Raw genomic sequence first — 17,951 nt, 5'->3', positions numbered from 1 at the left:
CTCAGGCCCCGTAGCTTTCTGCTTAGCAACTGTGCCCTCAGCAGGGCTCTCTTCTATCCAGCTCCTCATTTTCACAAGTCATGTAGAATTTCCTATCTGCCTCCCTCTCACATTCAAATGAAATTGGCCAATTGGTTCGAGTATTACTTTGGGGGCTAGGGGGAGGGAAACCAGCTAAATGATTGCATTAAGGCTCATTTCCTTAGGAAATCATGCTAAAATAGAATAACCTTACTTCCTTTCTTCCCCATCCCCTTCCTCACCTTGCTTTACCGCCTCTTCCTGCACTTCCCCCTGCCTCTCCAGGACTCCTCTGTGAAAAATCCTTTGCTCTTGGGCTTTTTCTTTGAGACTCTATTTCTGATCTCTCAGGAAGACAGGGTGGTTTTGTTTCCCTTCTCCCTCCCCTTCTGCACTGCAGCTGCAGCTGGACAAGGGGACAGGAACTGCTTGACACAGAAGATGACACATGATGCTCTGTAGCTTAGTGGTCTGGTCCCAGCATCAGACTCCAGGGAGTTCCCCTCTCAGCCTAAGCCACTCTTCTGTGCCTGAGTAAACTTTCAGCTCTGTGCTTGGCTGCATTGGCTGGCATGATCGTTCCTGTCACTGAAAATACCCTTGTCTATGGAGAGACTAGGAGATGGAGGATCTGATCCTGGTTTGTCTGCCTGAGAGATGCTGTGCTGCATGATCTTTTGATGCAGACTTGAGGTTTGTTTGATTAGCTGCTCTTGTATGCAAAGATTCACTGCTGAGCCAGAACTGCAGGGGGTGAGAGAGGATGTTTCTTTTTACCTTTCTCTGCTCTTATTTCTTAGCAGAACTGAATTTTAAGAAAAACCCCTGCTTTAATTTGAGACTGATCATTCCATTTGCACTCAATTCTGTAAGGGGGACTCCTTACCTTATTCCTCTTCTAGAGGTTTGCCCATTCCTCAGACTCTCAGTGCTGCAGGCAGTGTGCTCCTGGGCCTGTGTGAAGAGACCCTGCAGAGGCCAAGGTCGGGGAGACATAAGTCCAAATCCTTGCACACCTACACATACCCTCTTCACAAACTGTGTCATGGCTGTGGCCAGAAGAAAGAAAGAAGGAAGAAAGGTGTTGCTTGCACATGGCAAATGGCAAGCTGCTAATTCCTACAGACGGCGAGATGCTGAGACCCCAGGGAGATGACTTTTAGCAAATGGTTTTTCAACCTTCTCATTACTGCAACAAAAAGCTCCTTTAAGTGAGTGGTCTACTCTGGCTGCCATAGCAGCTTACCCATTACAATGCTGACATTTTCTGGACCATGTGCCAAACGAGTGCTGAGGGGTGTGCGTGTGTGTAATGCACGTAATATGGAGACAGGCGAGGGACTGTTGGTTAGCTATTGCAGAGAACAGATCCTGTAATACTGGCAAAGGAGGTAGTTTTGTCAGATCAATTTGCAAGCTGCTTTCAGCTGTCAAGGGATTACAGTAAGTTTCTGGTGCTCTGTTTGCGGTACATGTGCTTCTCTGCTTGTCCAGGAAAAGCAGAAAGTGTTGACACTGCTATATGTTGCTAGGGGGAGGCTGTTTTCTGATGTCTGCTGCCTTAATCAGCTGACTAATTGGTAGTGAATGTTGTTTTTGGGAAAGAGAAGAGGTAAGGGATGAGGTGATGGCTTCTCTGTCACATCAAAAGAAGACAATAGGATGGGAGGTGATGGGTTTTGGACAACGGTTTTGGAGATGGTTGGTTGAAGTTAAGTATGCTTGTTCCTTGGTAGGCTAGAGCAATTATTACAGTATTAATGTGGTAGTAAATGAAGTATGCTTTTGCTCCTTTAAGAAGCAAGGAAACAGCATAGATTGCCTCATAAAGGTGAGGAGATGGAGAATTTCATCTCAGCTGTGTCATAACAGGCTGGCACTGTTAAGGATAGGAGGCTCTGTCAGTCTGTGGTTATGACGGTGGGGAACTAGACGGCCTCAGGACTAGGTAATGGAAATGGTTACCGAGCTCGTCTTCAGCGCACTTTGTCCTGCTTAAGCCAGCAGTGACTGGGGGCGATTACCACGTGTTGACTTAGACTGACGTATTTCCCATGCAGTGTAATCATGCAAAGAATTGAATTATTGTGGTAGCTGCTGGCAGGCAAGGCTCTCTGTGCCTGAAGAGGAGAATGCAAGCAGTGGTGCTGGCTTTGGCCTGTGCTTTGGGAAGCTTTAAGCTGTCAGTTAGGACCTCAGAACAGCCATGTCTGCAGAGGAAGATGACCCAGGAGGTAATGAGTTGTTTTGTAAACTTCTCTGCAAGTGTCACCACGGGAACTCCGTCTGCCAGGCGCTTCCAGCACATCCCTGTGGTTATGCTGGTAGGGAACCATAAAGCAGGGAGAGGCCATAAAGCTAACCACACAGCCGTCCTGCCAGATATTGTTAGTGACCCTGTGTGTGCCTGGACAAAAGCTGCAGGACAAATTGCCACGCAGAGAAACCCACTGAGGGATTCTTCTGCCTTTCCTTAGGGACTGATGGTGGCTGCCATGTTACAAACAAAGGAGGTTCTGGCTGATCCTTGCTGAACTGGGGTAGGAGACCAATCCTGTGTGTTCTTGCATTAAACCTCCTCTTTTCTTTCTGCAGGCTGCCCAGAAGGGAAGAAAGTTGAATTTATTACCAGCTTACTTGATGCTCTGACTACGGACATGGTACAGGCTATTAACTCAGCAGCACCTACTGGGGGTGGGAGGTGAGTCCGGAAAGCACTTGGGCTGAACGCCACCAAGGTGGCTGCAGAGCTCTGGGTGCCCCTGCGGCAGGGGTGGGAGGGAAAGGTGTAGCTCTGCGCCGATTCGGGTTCCTCTGGGTTGCTGAGAGAGGAGCTGAGGCTGCCTCTTCAGATGCTGCTCTGTCCTGTCATCCTAGCCCTGCCTGCCTCCTCCCGCCCCTCCTCCCTGGCAGCTGCTCCACCATAAAGGTTAGTATAGCCCATTTGAAGTGTGAAATGAGAGCTCAGTGGGAGGAAGTGGCTTGTTCTTTTGTCCCCCGGTGCATGAAAAGACCTAATAAAATGCAAATGGATTGAAGGAGACCGTGTGGCCTAGTGGATACCACGGGGAGTGAAGAATGCGAACCGAATTCTTGGCAGTACCAGCGCTGTGGTTTTGCTGTGGGGCGGGAGCCAGCCTGCCGATGGGGAGAGGAGCTGGTTTGCATGGCCCTCCCCTCTGACCGGCTGCCTGCTCATCCCTCTTGGAAGGAGCAGCAGGTCAGGCCTGTTGCAAGAGGTGGGCAGAAGTCTGCGGTTCTGGGGAACTGGAGAAAAGCTGAGGTCTTGTCTCCCCCTTCTGCTTGATAACAGCAAATCCCCTCAGTGCAGCAGCTGCAATGCTGTGGCAGGACAGGCCGTGGAGAATGGACGTAAAAAGTGCTATATTGCCTCGGCTAGGCAAGGCTTCCACGCTTCTGGATTCCCCCGACTATAAAAGGAGTCGGTGCTAGTTTAGCACGCAGGGATGCCACAACGGATACTGTGCTCATGTTCATAGGGGTGTAGAGGTGAAGGAGGTGCCTCTGTGTATGTGTTACTTTTGTGGGTAATACTCCAACGTATTGGCAGTGATGCTGATCCCCTGCTTTCCTCTTCAAAATGTAGAAGGAAGCAGTGCCATCTTTTACTCCGGACAAAAAACTTCCTGGGTGGCACCTCTGTGCCCTCTTGGTTTCAGTATGGATTGCTTGTGAACCCTTATGGTTTTAACTTCACATTTGGACCTTACAAATCAGGCCAGTGGTTGAGTGCCTGCGTGCTGAATATTCTGTAACCCATCGAATTAGCAGTATACGCCTAGCATGTCTGTATTCATATAAACAGGATGAAAAATGCCCCAAGGATGGGAAATACGTCGTTCTCTCCCAGCCATAAGCATTCCAATGTCAATTCTGTCTAATTTGCATGGTTCAAATGCAGTGGGTAGGGGTGGTGGGAAGCCCTGGAGAGTATTTGATATTTATTTGGCATCTTTGGCACAGGGACTGAAACCCAGCCAATGTAATCATCACTCTTAAAATAAAGCTTAATATAAACCAATATTGTAGAGACCAGAGATGTATGCCCCCACTGCACTTCTATAAACCAGCAGGCTTGCTTCCTAATGTTCCCCAAGCTTTGTGTATTTCTCAGCTTTCAATAGAGGCCTTTTTGGTACAATTTTTCGCTGCCCAGCTCTTCACACAGTCGTCACGTTGATTTATTTTCAGCTCCAGTGTCGGCAGCCCAGTTGCAAGGGGAAAAAGAAATCTTTTAGCAGGCTGTCCTTTGTAAGGCAAAAGACTGCTACCACCCAAATACTCTGCGGGCCCACAGCCATGATTAAATTCAGGAAACTGCTTTGGCGTAAACTTCCATGTGCATCAGCTAGGCTAAGCACATACCCTAAAGAACATGCGTCAAGCTTTTCCATCCCACCATGCCATGATCGGACCATTTATTTTGAAGAAAAAAAAAAAAGGCATTTCAAGGAATTTTTGGTACTTATATAAAAAGTTAATCAGTACAGCTTTCATTTCATATGAGTTTGCAGAGTTGGGAAGCTGTCTCTCTGCAATGAGTCCTGCTTTCCAAGTTTCCTAAGGGGAGGAATGTCCCGAGTCCTCTCTTCAGGAATATCTGAATTGTCTGGGTGACCTAACTTGACTTTGGCACTGGAAGTGAAAGCTCTTTTCCAAGATGAAGGGATATTTTACCTATAGGGTTAATCATTTCCAGCCTCAACAACTAACAAAATACTGTATTTATGACAGTGCTTATCCTGTATCTCCCTGGCCCAGGTTTGCTGAGAAGGTCATGTTGAAAAGAAAAACTAGAGATCTGGCTATCTGATTTTTCTTAATGTCAGTCATGTCAGTTTTAATGTCTTAATGTCAGTTTTCTTATTTGTGAGGCAAGCTTCACTTATTGCAGGCTCTTCTCCATCTTTGCCGCAGTGATGACAGAACAGGTTCTGTATTTAAACATGCACTGGTTCCCTCTGTAGCCTCCCTCTTTGTGTTCCTTTACAGTGTTCAGCATTTCATCCTCCTGGGCCTTTTTTAGAGTCTGAACAATGCATCCAATGATCTAAGGTAAATTTGTAACATATCACCAGCAAAGCTTATGCCTGTTGCAGAGGGCATGCCAGCCAGACAGCAAGCCGTACCCCCATGTCAGTTGGCCCCCTATATTGCCCTATGTATTTTAATCAATCAGAGAAGCAGCAAGTAGGATTTCTAGGGAAGGGGGGAAGTATTACTGTTTCTCCGTGGCAGCAGAGAGATGATACTGGCATGCAATATGCATCTTTAGTATCAACATTAAAATATGGGACCAAACCTTTGGTCCCAAGAAGTACCTTTCCAAGGTGTCAAGGGCTGAAAAAGCCTAACAGTGAGAGTCTTAAGGAGCTCAGCCTTCCTTAGAGTATTAAAAGAAAGGAAAAAAAAAAAGCTTGAAAGGCTTTCATATAATCTGAGCATCTCCATAGGGACAAAAGCTCTGCAGGCTCTTTAGTCAGTGGGGAAGAACATGATTAGCTGAACATAAACAAACTTGTGATCAAAATTTTTTTAAAGTGAGGGCAATTCTAAGGCAGAATGAAGTCATGAGGGAGGTGACAGATTCCCTCTCTCTAAGGCTTTCATCTTAGGCCTGATGCCTTTCAGAAAGACTTGCTTTAGTCAAACCTGAGTTACGGTCCTAAGAGTAACTTGATTCACATTCTGTGAGTATGATATACAGGAAATCAGATTAGATGACCCTGCGGCCTTCAGTCTGAATCTGGATGTGCGGAGTGAAAACTTCTTGCATTTGCTGAGTGTCTTCATCTTGAAGACTTTACCTATTTATGCTGCAAAGCTATCTGGCTTTGCAATTAATGTCTGTATTAGGTTTTTTGGGGGGGAAGGAGGAGCATGGGGAGAAATTATAGAGATCTGCATTTACAATACTACATAGAGCTGTGCTAAACGGCACACTTTATACTTGGCACACACAAAAGCAACCTAGTAGCAGCAAAGTGAGGCTGTACAACTTGGATTGCCGTAGGCCATGTAAGTAAAACCTGATAAGACTTTTTTTTTTTTATTGGGCATGCTTAAAACAACCTTGTAATCCCTTATAGGTCTTGTCTCGTTTAAGCAAGTTCAAAGCTATTGACTTTAATTGAGTTACTCTTGCTTTACAATAATGTAAATGAGATGAGAACTTCCCTTCCTCGTGGCCCTGGTTTATATTACAGCAAAATAGCCAAGTAGACTTCATTTAGACTTTTGAAACAGAAAATCTCTGGTAAAATTCATTCTTAATTTTAAGTTTATGTAATAACTCCAAGGCACATCTTGTTACTGTATGTTTTCAAAGTAATTAAGGGAGCGCTTGTAGGAAATTGGTTTATTAACCAGTGTTTGGTATCCTTTTTGAAAAGATGCATAGCTGAAATTGTTCACGTATAAATTCTATATAATAGGAGCAGCACTTTTTACAATTTAGACTTTGCTTTAGTACTTTTTAGTCTGTTTTTTAATTCGGACATATTCCTATCACACAGGGCCTAAACTAAAATAGACCAAAGGGGATCCCGGCCTGGGTTTCCCTGATCTGAGAAATTCTCTTTGGTCCCTGCCAATTCAGAAATTAATTTTAGTTGCCAAAATGTGTGCACTATGGCTTGCTACAGTATCATCAAAAATATTAATGCCCTGTGGAATTTTGGGTTAAAAAGGCAGCTTGCAACGGCCACCCTTATCATGTAACACAGCAGCTGTGTGCCTTCATTTTAAGTTGCCAATTATTCCCCATGTAATAGCCCTAAAAAGTACCTCAGAAGATTGCCCCCGAGGTTCCCTTTCATGCTCTAGTTGAGCAATTTGAAGCAGGCGAGCACAGCTCAGCACATCTCCAGGGTGTTCTGAAGCCAAGCCATGTTTTAATAAAGATTGACACTTTCAAACAGTGCGAGGAAGTTAATGCCCCACTCCTACTGCATTTCAATTGAAGTTGGATACCAACTTCTCTTTGTGCTCCTATGGAAATTCTAGCGTAATTAAAGATACGGGAGAGTTCATGTAAGAGGAGGATCTTTGAACAGTCAATGAGGAGTGAAGGGAGGTGATTTTCAAACCTTCTAAATGATTTATCCCACAATCTTCAGAAAAGTTGTGTTCAGAATAATGTTTCATACACAGCTTTGCCGGAGGAAAGGAAGAAACTGGACTGTAATAGGAAGATAACTTAAGTTTTAACTGTAGAGGAATTATGCATTCCCTCTAATGAATTTGGACTGTGTAGTACCCTTTTGTTTAGTCTGAACACAGCTTAGGTTTTTGTTGGCTTCTTGACTCTTTGGCTACAGGAAAGGGAGAATAATAAAACAAATACATGATCCTTTTGCAATTCCATTAGAGTAATCCTCTTTGATTCAAGCCATGTTCCACCGTTACAGCTTTTAACTTTAGAATAGACAACTGCAAAGAACAACAAAAGGAGAGTAAGAAGTGGAAGCAGAGTAAGAACAATTTGGAATTTTACCTCAGCTTGTTAAACTCTTATCACTTTCCACCACTCCCCCAGGCACCTTGGTGGACATCATGAATGCTGTCATAGGCGTTGACTGGCAGGGTCAGTCCTGTCATTTCTTTAGCTTTGCTCTCATCCATCCTTCATTCAGCGACAGCACCAAGCAAGGTGTACATCCTTGCAAAATATTTCCAAGTCATAGAAACTTACAACTTTAAGTCCTGTAGACATCCTGACCATAACCATGCCTTGTGTGTTAGGAGTGGAAGCTGGACTAATTTTTTTTTTTACTCTTGCTTCTGCTAGCAGCTTCTTGTCCATCAGTGTTCTTTCATCCTGGAATAGCTCCCTCTGGTTTATAGTCTCTGTTTGCAGTCCAGAGTTACATGATGTTAGGCTGGTCTTATTCCCCTTGCCCTCTCCTGCCTCAGCTACTATTGTTGCTACATAAAGTTTGTATTACAAAATAATAGGTTTTCTAAAGGTCTTCAAACAGGTCATCATCTGCTGGGTACTTCAGAGATTGCAACCTTGCTTTCCCTCAAAAAGGTATTTTGTATTAGGATTTTCTGTCACTGCAAAAGTACTGTGGGTCCGTGCAGCCTGTGCAGTGGGATGCAGTGGGGCTGCAAGTGTTCAAGGAGCAAAGGATAAGCTTTGGTAGGAATGGACTTCAGTTTACTCAGTAAAATTTAGTAATGTCTGACGTTGCTGCTCTTGTATACTTTACGCTATATACCTCCCCTTCTTCCCTGCTCCTTCCCACTGAGTTAACTCCTGCTTTCTTGCAAGGTGCCTCAAGGGCTGGAGAGCATTACAGACTGCATGCAAAGTGCATATTCAAGCTGTCTATTTGATATTTTGGCATATTCTTCTCTCTCTGCTCCAGAATCCAGGGCAGCTGCAAAAAGTGCATGCCTATGTTTTTTCATAGCCTCTTTGCTTTCTGCCTGTACCCCAGTTACACCAGATGATATGAAGGTGTTCTGTGGAAGTGTGTCTCAACTGGAAAATAGTATTGTTAAAAGTAACAGTACCTTAACTCAAATATCTCCAAGCATAAGCCACCTAAGAAATAAGTATTGTCCTCCTACGAGGGAGCTGATAGCACATTATACAGGAGGAGGAGCAAAAGCCTACTTAAAGAAGACTATATACTTGATGCCAAAAAAATTAGTAAGAATGCTGAGAAAGCAGGTTCCCTGTCCTAAGCCATGCTTCTCTTCATTGTTGGACTGTGGGTGGGCTTATGCTGCATAATGGAGCTAAACTTGCTGGCTCGTGTACGGAAGTGATCCAGCAATAGCAGGGTAGATTTGGAAAATCAGCTAGCACAGAGCTCTCTGCTTCCCCAGCACTCATTCTTTAGGATTGATTGTTTTGCCGTAGAGTGATAAAGAGGAACGATTAGGAAGAAAAGTAAGTACAGCTGTAATGTAGTCAGCATGAGAAGACCGAGAAGTCTGTCTGCATTTTGGTAATGTCTGTCTTTACTAGGTCTTACAAAGCTGCTACAGCACTGGAGTGAGAGACTGGAATTCAGTGGATTTTTGTGTGACTGTGTTAGAACAAGAGATGATGTTTTGCTGGGAGTTGAGAATGTACAAGGCAGCTTTGTTCTCTCTTGGTTTTTCTGATTCCTTTATGGTCTGAATGAGTAGAGAGGCAGCCCAACAAATGAAGTTTGCATCTGAGGACTGATTTATTTCTCTTGCAACAGCAATGGAGAGATAATAGAGGGAAATTCCCCCGGAATACTCCTGCAAAGTCTGTGCTTGCAGGACAATTAGAGCCCCCAGATTTATTTCAGCTGACCTGGCAGGTATGGTTGTTGTCATGGCACATCATCAAAGCTAGGTGGCTTAGCAGTGCTGTGAACTTGCATCAATTCATGTTTCATGGATGGTGCATGTGTCTTGCATGGGCAGGCGTCCAAGTCAAAATAGTTAGATACAGTGTTGTAACCTCAGCCTTCTTTAGTGTATCATGTAATTTCCTGAGCCAGGGAGATATGGCTGCACTGAGATGATGTGGGTCCTTCCTGTGCTGGGATTCTGGATGATCATCAGAAAGGGCAGGCAACCAACTCACGAACTGCAGTCCCACTAAGCCAGCCAACAGGAAGTGGTAAAAACTCAGAGATGGCTGTATCTTCCTTCCTCCTACAATCACAGCAGTTAAACTAACTCCCTTTAGCTCCATTAGCATGCTGCAGTTTTCAGCATGAGCTCTCAGCATGTTTGTAATGGCAAAAATTGATGTATCATCACCTCACGAGTCAATGTATTTGTATTAGCCTGTGGATTTCCCTGATTTACTTTATGGAAGTGCTGAAGAGAGCTATATTGCCCCTCTCGGTAACTCCTAAGAGCTCTTCCTTGGTGTGCCTCTGAAAAACAGGCACTTTTAAGTCCTGCTTCTGAGTGTCTCTTCAGCAGGTAGAGAGAAGCTTGTGTTCCTGTCTGTTGTCTTTCTGCTGTTGGTTCTAAGATGCTCTGCTATTTTTTCTATTTCTGCCTCTCCAGTTGTGAGCCTTCAGGAAATAAAGGGCAGCCAAGGCATGGACAAGGGGAATCTCACAAGCAAAAGCTCAGGTTTTACTCCTCTATCTCAGCAAAAGCAGAATAATGTCCTTTGCAATACAGAAATTCCCTGTGGCAGTTGGAAACATGCTAGTCTTCAAATGATAGCCAGCTCATTTCCAAAAGGGAGAGAGGCCAATGACTGTGTTCATAAATGTCATAAAAACAAGCCACAGGATGTGTTTTTATTCTCTCCTGTCATCCTGGTCTTCACATACAGTTTCAAGGCTCTGAAAAATCCGGGCACTCCCTTAGCTTCCTGGGGAGATTTTTGCAATTTCTGCTTGTCCATAGGTGGCTCCAGGGGCTTGCCTTGTATTTTGGCTCCCAAAACTAAGCCAAACTTATTCCCAACCTCTTCTTCCTCCCCCACAGTCTTTATCCCACTGTACATTGACCAGACTCTGTGCCTGAATGCCAGGCTGCTTCTCAGCTAAGAATTAAATGATGAAGGAGATAGTTTCAAGTAAAACTTTAGGAAAAATGTTGAGCAGTTTATTTGCCTCTCCCTACTGTGTGTGTTTACTGGTTTCGAGGATCCAGATGTCTGGGGATAGGGGCTACCTTTCTAAATTGTATCCTCATTTGTAAAAGCTATCAGAGAAGGTTAATGGGGACCTCTGTTCTCCACCTAAGCTCCAGTGCTTGCTTTCTGCATGTTGTAGGCTCCCCTTCACTAGTGATTTAAATTACCATGGTGGTAGCATGGGGGTTTTATTTTTAAGGCTCTGTAGCTGCATTTTAGAGGCAAAACTGGTCATACTGGAAGGTCAAAAGAATTTTCTCCCTTCTAGTTCCTAACAAAGAAATTTTCAGTGACCATTTAAATATATATCCTACCAGTTTCTGAAACAAGGCTGGTGACAGTCTTAAAGTGCATTTTGTAAGGTACCTGGGTTCATATTTCCCCCTCAGCTAGAATGCCCCAAACTCACACCAGAATCTGGCCGCCTGCAGCATGCAACTGTTCCTCTCTCACTGCTGGGGAAGGAATTAGGCAGCAGCTGGAGGTGTCTCCTGGAATAAGTCAGAGCAACCAGTGCCAGTGTAGCGTGTCTGACTACCTATCCACTAATTTCCATGCACTGACATGCTTTATTCTTGGGAGAAAAAAGGCTCAAGTCTCAGTCTCATTTCAGCTTTCTCTGTTGGCACGCTCATCACATGGAGAAAAGACGGACTAGCTTAGTGCAGTTTTTAAAGAATTCTTCTTTAGAAAGAGTTTCTTCCCTGGTTTTCTGTATCACTGAGGAATAACCCCTTTCCCACTGCTGCTGTAGAGCACCAACATCGCTTGAATGGTATGACATAACAGTGCTTGTTCAGTCATGGCTTGATGTTGAACGGCAGCATTCTCTATTCGTGCATCTTCAGCTGTTGCTTTTCCTCCTGCTCCTCTTCTCCTCCTCTCTGATACTGTTTGTTGTTGTCCACAGAAAGAAAATGTGAGCCAAATAACATTAAACTTGTAATATCACAATGAGTAAGAAATGAAGCAAACTGAAGTTGCCAGTTCCATAGTATTGCTTTTAATGGATTTGTGGTGCTTGTCTGCTGTGAAATTCTTGTGTATAAATCAACCATGTGAAGAGCATTAAATATGCTGAAAATACAGCACAGGAGTTCAGATTGTATAAATAGATAGAGCAAGAATGTTGCATCTTGCCAAGGACATTTTCAAATAATGAATGTGTCTTGCATGAAATGAATTTGTTCCTTTTCTGAAGTCTAGATGTTGCTATCACAGAAACTACCATGACAGCTGACACTCACAGGTCTCCTGCTGGTAACTTGAATGGGAGCGCAAGGGTCAAAAGGACCATGGAGATTGCCTCTTGCCCTCTAAAGGGGATACTTCTGGGATTAGGCAGTTTCAGCAACTGGTGTGAGGAGAACCAGAGCTACTGAAGGTATCAGTCTCCAGGAATCTCTTGGCACCACTTATTAATGCTAAAGGACATTTTTAGAAAAATCTCTCTCAAAAGAACCCAGCTAAAAGGAGGAGATTGTAAGACCTGCGTATTTTGCCTGCTTTAAATTATGGCATAGTGCATGTCTGACTGGGCGAGCAGCTCTGGCTCCTCAGCATGTGCTTGACAGTGCTGGTGAGAGCACCCACTTGTTGGGGGGCCTGTGCTTCCTCTGTTCCAGGTTCTCTGAGCCAGACCCCAGCCACACGCTGGAGGAGCGAGTGGTACACTGGTACTTCAGCCAGCTGGACAACAACAGCAGCAATGACATCAACAAGCGGGAGCTGAAGCCTTTTAAGCGTTATGTGAAGAAGAAAGCCAAGCCCAAGAAATGTGCCCGACGTTTCACTGACTACTGTGACCTCAACAAGGACAAGTCAATCTCACTTCAGGAGCTGAAGGGGTGCTTGGGAGTCAGCAAGGAAGGAGGTGAGTGCCTTTCCTTCCCCGTTGCATGAGAATAAAAGACTTGACATGGAGTTACAGCAAACTCAGGAATCAGTTTTCTCCCAGGTGATTCAAAAGTGCCACAGTTTGTGTGAGAAAATGAGTGGGATTAATACCCTGCTGTGCAAATGTAGTTTGTTATTTGTGTTATGGCTCTGCCTTATATCCCTTATCATAGACCTTTGTGCTAAGCACTATACAGAAACAGGGCAAAAAGATGAGTCTTGCTCAGGAGCCTGCTTGTACTCTAGAAGTCCTTGGAAACTGTAGTTCAGATCAGGTCCCTTCTGAGTAATACACTGCTAACAATATTCTGTTGTCTCAACCATGTAGGTTGGATGATGTATGAGCCAGCACAGACCCAGTCCTTCTCCAGAGACCCTGTTGACTAACAGAAATAATATTTATTTTCATTGCTAAATCCAGCATGCAGGAAAGTGGGTGACGCAGAGAGAGCAACTCAGAAAGAAAGTGCAGGGCTGTACTGTTGCCCTTTTTCAGAGTTAAATTGCAGACTTTTCTAAATTGCAGACTAATTTCAGACTTTAAGACTGGGGGAGAAATAGGGCATATGAATAACGTATTTTCCTTTCTGTTTAGCGCCTGAGCAACCAGCCCACCCTCCTTCCTTTTCTTCCTCTTTCATCTTCACCTCATCTTCTGTTGGGATCTGGACCAAATTGATATTTTTGGAAATTTTATGAATTGAAACTGTTCAACCCAAATTCAATAATTATCAGTCATTCTTGACTGTGGGCAGACTTGCTTGGCAGGAGAAGGCAAACAGGGAGATTCCAGGGGACTAATTTCCTGTGCAGGTGTTTTGGCTGTGTGAACAGCTCTTGTTATAACCGTGTGCCAGTTGGGAAGGGTGGGTAGCTTTCTTTCTCCAGGCTTAACCTTTCCTTAGTTCTTTCCTCAGGTTTAGCATGAGCAGGAAGGGAGTCGGTGCATTTGGGTGTTGGGAAGTTGCCTTTCCTAGGTGCTTTGCAAACTTTGCTTGGTTATCATAATAAGCCTGTTGCATTACTCGTCAGCTGTGAGAAGCATTCAGCTTCCCTAGCTCAGTGGAAGTTTTTTTCTTAGTCATCAGTACCTTACTGAGGAATGACATACCAAAATAGCAACCCTGTTCCTTAATTTTATTACCTTCCCAATAAGACGAATATGCCAAATGAGTTTTATTGCTATTTGGCCTGGAATAAGACTCTCTGGAATCCGCTGCCTTGGCCAACCAACTGTTCAAAATCTAGTTTATGGAAGGGGGCGGGGGGGGGGGGGGAAGGAAGAAAATATGAATCTTTGAGCTTGTGTGAAGGGGAAAGAAAGCAGCAAGACATTGTTGTGAGTGCCTGATTGCCCAACTATTTGCCAAGAACACAGTCTTGACCTTTCATGGTTTCTTCCATTGTATGAGGACAGGACTGTGTGCAAAAAGGGGGTCTGACCTTGTTTTATCACACAGGTCCACATACCTGCTAAAGGCCTGATAGGCCTTGAGGATCAAAGATATATGGGTAAGTTATGTGGAAGGAGGACCGAGGGGGGCTAAAGGATGGTGAGGGCTAAAAAGTAGTAGAGGGTGCAGTGCAGGGAGCAGGTACTAACATGTAGGAAAGAACTGAGGGAGAGTACTCTAGAAGTGCAGTAAGCAAGTTCGTGATGGTTCTTTTTTAAGAAGTCATGAATTTGTGAGGTGGTAGATGACACGTTTGCTCTACTTTCTTTTCACAAGAACTTCTGAATTAAGAAATAACTGGTAGCTTACCTCTTCTCCAACTTTCCCTTATCCTGATCCATGGGTGCATGCAGTCAGTCAACTAGCCTATGTATTTGCTCTCTGTTTCTTTCTCCTTACCATGGCCTCCAAGCATCTGCTGGGGCTGAGGTCACTGTTGGTCCAAGCCAAGAGCTTGTTGGGAACCTTTTTGATGATGTACTTTCAGTTGTAAACTGCCAGTCAGATGAAACCAAAACTTTTCATGGAAATGTTTCTGTTTCAACAAAAGCTTTGCTGGAAAGACTTTTCTGGTCTGGATTGGATGAGGAAGGGTTGGAGGGAGGCAAGGAAAGTTATCATTTCCCCTTGGTATACTTCATTACAAATTAACTTGCCTCAGATATTCCAAATCCTGGTTGGGTATCCAGCAGCATAAGGACTAAAATGAAGTGGGTCATTATTCCAGGTGAGTGTGCCTCCTGCTAGGCAAACTGAATACTTGTAATGATTTTGAAAATAAAACTTAATACAAATTTTGTAGGGTTTGGGATGCCGAGGAAAACAAATGTTAAGGCTTCTGCATTTTTGTCAGTGTTTTGCTTTTGGGGTTTTTTTTGTGGCCAGTTCCATCCAAACATGGAAATAGTGTTGCTTGAAGGAAGCACAGGGCATAGCTAGATCAGCACTGTTATATGCCTCTTGGGCACTAGATAGTCTAAATAAATAAAATTTATGTGGGAGGATTCAGCTGGGATATTTATAAGGACAAACCTGAATCTGAGCTCTTTCCAGCTTAGGATCAAATCTGTCCGAGATGCATAGTTCTGTCTGTCTTCCCCTCCTCAGCAGGTTCTTGATGCCTGTGGTAACCTAGTTGTGTGGGTGCTGCCAGCCAGTGGTTCTTCAGTGAGGAAAATAGCTGTCCAGTCCGCCAGCAACCCTTCCACTTTTCCATCCTTATGATGACCGAGAAAGTTGCTGGGAAATCTGCTAGGTCTGGTGGCCACTTTGCACAGCTCTTGCCCCTCTGCTTAAACTAGATGTGTTTCTATCAGGGGCAACTAAGGTGGAAAAATGCCATTCCTGGATCTCAGAATCAAGTAGCCACGAAGAGCCAGCCTTTGAGGGCTTGCAGAAGCCTGCAAATGGTTTCTTAGACTAGGGCAGAACAGGCAGAGAGGGCTTGAAGCTCAGAGGACACCAGAAACAGTCTTTGCCATCATTTGATCTAGGATTGTCTGTTTGAGGAATTGTGGAAGGAAAACAGACTGATTTACAGCCTGTTAAAAGTTAGCATTCATCAGTGCAGTCTGCGCAGCCTGAGTTAAGGGGGGAACCATCTGTGATCAAAGAACAAATTTAGCTCTATGCATTAGTCAAAAGGCAGGGTCCTTGAGAGGAGATAGACACACACTGTAAAGCTTTGCTGAAAAGTTACTGGACCCAAGATTAATAGGAGTCCAGTGATCTCAGAGAGGAGGACTGTAGCTCTGAGCAAGGCTTTTACTAGCTGTGCTGGCTGCAAAATGCTGGAGTTGAGTTTTACCTCTGTATTCCTCCAAAGTCAGAAGACAAAGTCAGCATTTTGTGCACGCCCAAAGAGGAGCTCAGGGATTAAGCAGCGAAGAAATGTCCCTCCACCACCTGATGGGAAGTTTCCTTCTGCCAGTTCAGATTCCGTGATTGCTTTGCCATCCAAGAGCTTGTCAGATGGTAGGTGTTGGGCGCACTTCACAGGCCGTGAGGACTTCTGGGGTGGAACCCAGCCACTGTCTGTGCCAACAGCCATCTACCAAGAGCACAGTCCCGAAACAGGATCAAAATGTCTTAATTGAAAAGGGTGTGTATGTGTGTAATTAAACAGGATGTCACTTTCTACTGGAGCTGAGCAAATACTACAGAAAGAAGGAAAAATAATGGGCAATCTAAATAGCAGATTTAATTCAGTGATGTTTGGGACCCTTCTTATTGGTATCTGCAGAAGTAACCATCTGCGTGCTTGGGGGGCTTCTGGGAATGAGTATGCTCTATATCCCTGCTGTGCAAGCAGCTGTGTGGGATGACGGTAGAAAGCTGACAACAGTCTGAGAGGCTATGAGAAAACTGTAACCAGGTAATGACTGGCTTAATAAAAAGGAAATTCAGAGTACATCTAATTACAATTAGATTAGAATGTGAACAAGCTGCACTGGTTCAGTGCTTTTTTTTTTGCCTTGTTCAGATACCTCCTTGGAACTCAGTAGAGATGCTGTAGTTTGTCGCCGTTAATCTTGAGGAAAGTTACTGATGGTTAGTGTGGATCAGGACATCAGTAGCATGTTGAGGACACAAGATAAGGCTTGTGGTAGCATGTTTCTCCCCCATCAAAGGTGAGAGCTTTGCTCAGTAAGTCTGAGGAGTCATTTCTACCTATAAAAGCTGCCGGGTTTTCCTTGGGGCTTTTCCTTTTGAAAGACACCTGGCCTAATCCAGTGTGGCTAGATTTATTACCCAAAATAGTGTACTTGTGAGGCTGAGCAAATACTCTGCATTGTGAAACTTACTGAATGATGGGATGTTACCCTATAATACCCAAGGGCTTCCCAGGTATATGTTAGTAACCCACTGTCACCATCTGCCATATTCCTTCCTCTCTTTCATGTCAACTTTATGCTCGGTGCAGTGTTGTTTTGGTGGGGTTTTATCTTCTGTAGGTATATGCGGCTGGCCTGTGTTTATACTGAAGGCAATACTCTCTGCCTTTGGAGTGACAGGTGATGAGCTTCAGGGTAGTTTCCTAGCACGGATGTATGGGGCCAGACCCACAGAAAGCACAGAGCCCTACCAGGCTGCTGGCAGGGCACGCCTGGAGCATCCCTCCCATTTCAGGGATGCTCCCTGCCTTTTCTGTCAACGTACCCGGAGCTCCTCGCCTCTTTCGGAAGACAAAGAGGCCTCGTTCACAGCACTGCACAGTGGTCTTAGCTGCGCTGGGTGCCAAAGCTGGCGTTTGTTCGGATGCCTTCCCCCTTCCCCAGCCAGCCGGCCGTGCGCGGCCCGGCAGCGCCCTCCAGGGGCCCGGCCCCGGGAGCGGCCCGGCCTCCGCGGCTCCAGCCGGCCGGAGGGTGCCGCGGCTCGTAAAGGCCCCGGGTTTTTATTGCCAGCCCGCCGGGAGAGTCCCAATTAGCTCTGGAGGAATCTGCCTCTTGGCAACAGAGCTCTGCTTTTTATACACGGGCGCAGAAATAAGCGAACGACGGTTCCTCTGATCTCGCCAGGGCAGATGGCCGATACGAGGCCGGTGTTCGGGGGCCTTGAAATAACTTACCGTGTTTACACAGTTTCTCTTATTAACGATCTCTAAAGCCAACAGGTTGTGCTTTGCGACCCATTTCAAACCCAAATCTTATTAACGATCTCTAAAGCCAACAGGTTGTGATTTGCAACCCATTTCAAACTCAGCCACCGCCACCTTTCTTTCCCTCTCTGTTTCCTTCCCAGCAGTTCCTCTTCTGTCCTGCAGAAGCGTCCCGTCCTGCAGGCTGCAGGCTGTCCTGCCCAGCCTCTGTCCCCTGGGGCTTCCCCAGTCTCACCCCTGCTCTCTGAGCTTCTGCTTATCTTGCTCTTGCACAGAGCTAAGTTTGCTGTAGCTGTGAGTGTGCAAAGTACTTAATGTGCAAAGCAAGCTGTGCAGTCAGGTCAGATGCATGCACAAATCAAAGATAAGT

At 45.0% G+C, this 17,951-nt stretch overlaps 1 protein-coding gene across 10 annotated transcripts in view; it reads left to right on the top strand.

The window, feature by feature from the left end:
* The window catches only part of SMOC1 (SPARC related modular calcium binding 1), a 140,775-nt gene that overhangs the window by 111,288 nt on the left and 11,536 nt on the right, over nucleotides 1-17,951 (top strand). For all 10 annotated transcript variants that reach the window (XM_072865468.1, XM_072865467.1, XM_072865458.1 and 7 more), the window contains 2 exons: nucleotides 2,617-2,722; nucleotides 12,259-12,506. In XM_072865468.1, the coding sequence (XP_072721569.1) occupies nucleotides 2,617-2,722; nucleotides 12,259-12,506 (354 nt within the window). The remainder of the gene's footprint in view (nucleotides 1-2,616; nucleotides 2,723-12,258; nucleotides 12,507-17,951) is intronic.

The sequence above is a fragment of the Ciconia boyciana genome, chromosome 6 (genome assembly GCF_034638445.1).
Source record: "Ciconia boyciana chromosome 6, ASM3463844v1, whole genome shotgun sequence".
Lineage (NCBI taxonomy): Eukaryota > Metazoa > Chordata > Aves > Ciconiiformes > Ciconiidae > Ciconia > Ciconia boyciana.
Note: the sequence above shows the minus strand (reverse complement) of the source record. Positions and strands in the feature narration are given on the sequence as shown.